This window comes from Ruditapes philippinarum, unplaced genomic scaffold, assembly GCF_026571515.1.
Source record: "Ruditapes philippinarum isolate M1 unplaced genomic scaffold, ASM2657151v2 ctg441_1_1_1_1, whole genome shotgun sequence".
NCBI lineage: Eukaryota > Metazoa > Mollusca > Bivalvia > Venerida > Veneridae > Ruditapes > Ruditapes philippinarum.
This window is the reverse complement of record NW_026856228.1, coordinates 142,027-147,184: the sequence shown is the minus strand read 5'-3', so window position 1 is coordinate 147,184 and position 5,158 is coordinate 142,027. Positions and strand designations below refer to the sequence as shown.

Here is a 5,158-nt window from a genome sequence, read left to right as displayed (position 1 = left end):
CACAATAAAATCCACAAGAATAATTTAATATATTTTAAAATCCAATAAATTACTTAATATCCAAGTTGAATAATACTCCAAGTGTATTGATGACTTAAAAGGTAACTGATGACTTAAAAGATCAAGAAAATGAAAAATGTCCCCTTATATAAAAGCTAAGAACATTCCAGATCAGTCTACAGTAATCATAATCTAGCACCTTCAACAGTAAAGAATAATCTGGAAATTTCTATCTAAATATAATGCACGAATTTTCTACAACAGTTAAGAAACTTCTACTACATACATGTTGTTTATGTTCTAAAGATAGAACAGTGATAATATTGGAAATAACTTGTCAAAGATGTACTATATACATGTTATATGTTGCATACATAACATATGTGCATGCAAAATGAGAGTTATTTGTTTCAAATAAAGTAAATAGTAATAAAAACATTTACATGGTAAGTGGCATTAATTCTGAAGCACCCCTTGTATAATCAATCTTCTTTTAGATTCATTACGCATTATTTAGTATGAACTTTTTATATATCAAAGGCTGTGAATCAGGTTGGGATAAATATGGTGACAAGTGTTATTTTTTCTCTACGACAGAAGAAAGAGCTTGGCAAGATTCAAAGGTATGTGATTTACCAAATATATAACAAATTTCTATGGTCAGTAACTGAACTTAAATCAACAAAGAATTGGTAAAGGTATCTATGTAAATGTTTCAACATTTATACTTTGGTCTAAGTTTATAAATTGTCATGCATAGGGTTAAAACAACAAAGACTGGTACAAGCTTTGGATTTGAATGCATGACGTTTAATAAACAAATGACTTATTTACATTTTTGAAATATCTATTCATGAAGTTTAACCCAGCTAACAAGTCATTATTTGTTCTTTTTTACATCTGCTGTTAAATCAATGAAGAGCTGGAGTAAGGTTTTGAATTTGAATGGTTCTTAGATAACAGGTGTATGTTCCTTTTTTTTTAAAAACAAAAAGGTGTTGAAAACAATAGTCTATGTCTATGAATATCAATACATTGTGTTCAACCAACTAAGGTCTAGTCTAAGTTTTAAAATTTATTTGTCACATATCATTGCAGTTGCTCTGTGAATCGATGAATGCAAACCTTGTCAAAGTTGACACAGACCAAGAACATACATTCATGCGTGATAAACTGATTGCACTAGGTAAGTGAAACTCATAGGTTGCGTTTAAGTTAGTCCTATAGTTTGTTCTAGGACTTGGGATACACTTAGGATTTTCTATGAAACGCAGCCCTAGATGTTTGTATTTTCCATTTAAAAGAGTAAATGTTAAATAAATTATCAAAATCAGTATAATAAAGATATCATTAGCATGAAGTGCCTTTTCAATGGAATAAATGAGGTTTGAATACCTGAAGAAAATAGATAAGATAGCCGAGAAGTAAATGAACATTTTAATGTTATGCTTTATATATTTTCTTCTTTAAACACTTTTTTTATTCTTGATGTAAACACGGGTGTGAAATATTGGTAAATGACGAACGGTTGTGATTTTTTTGTCGTATATCGTTTGCATATCGCCGCCACAATATTCCATTTTTTGGTTCTCTCATCTCTGGTCTGTTCCCAACTGAGCTGAGTTTTAAATGCAAAAAGTATTGGTTTGGAATTACAGATATTGTTTGGGCTTCATTTTTTATTAACACATCTTTGAAATTTGTATATTGATTTTCTTGCTTAAATGAGAAAGAAAATGCAAAAAGCACATTTAAATTATGCTTCATCAAAAATGTATTATTGTGTTTCTGCCAATTCAACGTGTAATGAATATATGAATTAAATATTTGAACGGAACAACAATGCGGCACCGATATCAACTTTTATATTGCTGGTAGTTGATTGCAAATGATTTCAAATTACATGATGCGCTGTTTGTTTATTGTCAAGGTGGAGACTATGCCTGGATAGGTGCTCGTTATAATGCAAGTGCCGGAGAATATCGCTGGATTGACGGATCAGAAATGAGAATAGATGGCTGGGCTCCAGGCAAACCAAACAATCAAGGCTGCATCAATTACTTACGTACTGACAATTGGCTATGGAATTCGCATGAAGACTGCCACTATACACCTTGCTCCTTCATTTGCGAAAAGAAAGCTTGTTAATAATATCTTAATCAATATTAATCATACATCATGCTTAAAAAAAGATTATAAATGACATGTTAAGACTTTCATTGATTTTTATCTATAAATGTTAAGTGTGTATATTTTGAGCATGTACCAAACTTTCGTTATAACATTTACTATTTGTACAATATATTCATAAGAACAGTATGTTCTAAATGTCCTTGTCAAGACACATGAATTATAGAAAAAACAACTTCATGACTTTTTTTAAAGATCCTGTAACACATTTTTTATGGTTTTATATCATAAATATGACGCTCAAATTAACATTTATCAATGTGGCAGTTCCAAAAAGCATTATTCATAAAGATATAAACGAATTTAACATTTCATGTAAATAAAGGGAGGCAATAAAAAATTATTTTCTTTCAAGACTAAGTCAAAATGTTAAATAAGAGATGAATATTAATATTTGCAGTACATATTTTACATATTCTTCGATGTTTGAAAATTGTTTTATAAGTATAATTATATACATATATATAAATTCATTTAAGTGTGGTATACAACCTCAATTACAACATCGTATTTATTTTTTTATATTTGCATGGAAAAGAATATTTATCATAAAATATGATGTAATAAAAACAAACAAAAAATGGTTGATGGACAAGATGCAGGCCAATAAATCGTCATATAAGAAAAATTGTTTATAGATGCACAATATTTGCTTACGCCATTTTTTTGGCATGGAAACATAAGTTTTAAATGTATCATCCTTTCTTATAAAAGAATGCTTTGTGTAAATGAAACACAATAAAGTGTTCGTTAATTTAAATACATATACTTTTTATGATTTATTCAAAATTTGATGAAATTTGCAGTCTCATTTAATGTTTACATCATTCTTTGGCATGATCATAAAGTATACGTCTATGTTTTTCAAAAAGAGATTTGGTTCATAACAAAAGTCAGTTAAATCATAAACAACGGTCATAAATAATGTTAATACATAATATATTTAAAGAATATCAGCCTGGAGAAAAAATGTACAATTATTTTGAGAAAAGTGAAAAAATACAAGAATCAAGTTATAAGTTGCATGTTATATGCGATAAATAACTGATTTGCAGTATGTTCTAATTATATTTCTACAGCGAGACTCACGAAGAAAAGGCTATATTTGCATATGTTGACCGCTTTTTTACAATTTACATGGACTGTAAGTGCCGTGTGCTTTACATTTTTGTTCTCTTATAAATACTTTTCATAAATGTTCATGAACATGTGCATGAATCGGGAGGCATGCTGCTTTAAGCGAGTATATTTCTCTACGTGTATATTTATTAAGAAGGGAAAAAAACAGTATTTGCTAAAAACAATTCATTATCAGATGTGAGCATTTTGTATCTCATACGTGCAGCTTTAATTGTTGGTTATTCATGGTTGAACTATTCTTATTGATATTGTTTTGAGGCGCCCGTGGCAGAATTGCTTTGGTCGTGGACTTTGACCGCATGCCCTTCTCACCACAGACTATATTCAGGTACAATGCATCGATTGAAGTTGAAATTTTTTTGTCCACAGACGAAATTAATATAAGTTCTGATGACGATGTATCTAAACAATTAAATGAGCGTATATCTATTACAGAAGTACGCGAAGGAATTAGGCGTTTAAAGCGTAACAAAGCTTCATGTCCAGCTGACAATTTACTAACTGAATATTTTTTTAAATGCAGCTGACATTTTAGACGGGCATTTAGCGGATTTATTTAACATTGTTTTTGATTCAGGTATCTTTCCAGAGAAATGTGCCGAAGGTTTCATTATACCACTACATAAAAAAGGTGATGTGAAAAACGTCAATGATTATCGTGGTATAACATTATTGAGTAATCCCGGTAAATTGTTTACGGGATTTTAGATGCGCGAGTCGTTAAGTGGTGTGAGAGTCCAAAAAAATTACCAGATGCGCAATTCGGTTTTAGAAAAAAATCATAGTACCGTAAATGCAATCTTTGTACTGCAGAATTTAATAGAGCAAACCTTAAACGACAAAAAAACGTCTGTGTAGCGCTTTCGTTGATCTGAAAAAGCATTTGATTCAATGAACCGTGACGCGTTGTGGTTTAAACTGTACAAAAAGGATTAAATGGTAAAATTTTAACAATGTTTAGAAACATGTACAATATTGTAAAGTCTAGTATAAAATTTAATAATGAATTTTCTGATTTTGTTGAAATCGCGTCGGGCTTACGTCAGGGGCAGACTAATTCGCCGACATTTTTTCCTTATTTATTGAATATATCGAATCGTTTTTGCAGCAAGTTAATACAACTGGCTTTACCATTAATGAAATTTGTCTTGTTATTTTGTATTTGCGGATGATTTGGTAATATGTGGCGATTCTGTAGAAGATTTACAATCGAGACTGAATTCTTTACGCGCATATTGTGAAAAATGGGATTAGAGGTAAACACTGCAAAAACCAAAGTTGTTGTTTTTAGGAAACGAGGGCCAGTTAAAAGGAGTGAACATTTCATTTACAATGATTAACAGTTGGAAATTGTTGATGATTTCAATTATTTGGGATTAACGTTGAATAACACTGGTACTTTCGCTTTAAATATAAAATGTCTAAAAGGCAAAGCACTTAGGGCGATGCACACATTGTTAAATAATATCAAAAGATATAAAATTCGTCCAGATATTTCATTGCAACTTTTTGATGCATACGTAGGATCGATATTGAATTATGGTTGTCCTATTTGGGGGTTTACTAAGTCTTGTGAATTAGAACGTATACATCTACAGTTTTGCAAAACAATCCTTGGTGAAGAACAATCGACAAGTAACGCAGCTATATATGCAGAGTTAGGTCGCTATCCTTTATATGTATTTCGTTTTGTACATATTATCAAATACTGGGTCAAGATTATCAATTCGGATAATATGTTATTAAAATCAGTTTATGCATATGTGTGTGTGTGGATGTGTGTGTGTGGGTGTGTGTGTGTGTGTGTGTGGTGCGGGTGCGCGCGCGT

General features: G+C 30.9%; 1 protein-coding gene across 1 annotated transcript; it reads left to right on the top strand.

The window, feature by feature from the left end:
- Positions 1 to 518: 518 nt before the first annotated feature.
- On the top strand, positions 519 to 2,809 carry LOC132745875 (C-type lectin domain family 12 member B-like). Its single transcript, XM_060734881.1, has 3 exons — positions 519 to 623; positions 1,099 to 1,186; positions 1,931 to 2,809. The coding sequence occupies exons 1-3, from the start codon at positions 519 to 521 to the stop codon at positions 2,146 to 2,148; spliced, it is 411 nt and encodes a 136-aa protein (XP_060590864.1). The 3' UTR covers positions 2,149 to 2,809.
- The last annotated feature ends 2,349 nt before the right edge of the window (positions 2,810 to 5,158 follow it).

Coding starts and splice junctions, on each gene's coding strand:
- LOC132745875 (XM_060734881.1), top strand. CDS start 519: ATGAACTTTTTATATATCAAAGGCTGTGAATCAGGTTGGGATAAATAT. Junction 624..1,098: donor GAGCTTGGCAAGATTCAAAG/GTATGTGATTTA, acceptor ATATCATTGCAG/TTGCTCTGTGAATCGATGAA. Junction 1,187..1,930: donor TGATAAACTGATTGCACTAG/GTAAGTGAAACT, acceptor TTTATTGTCAAG/GTGGAGACTATGCCTGGATA.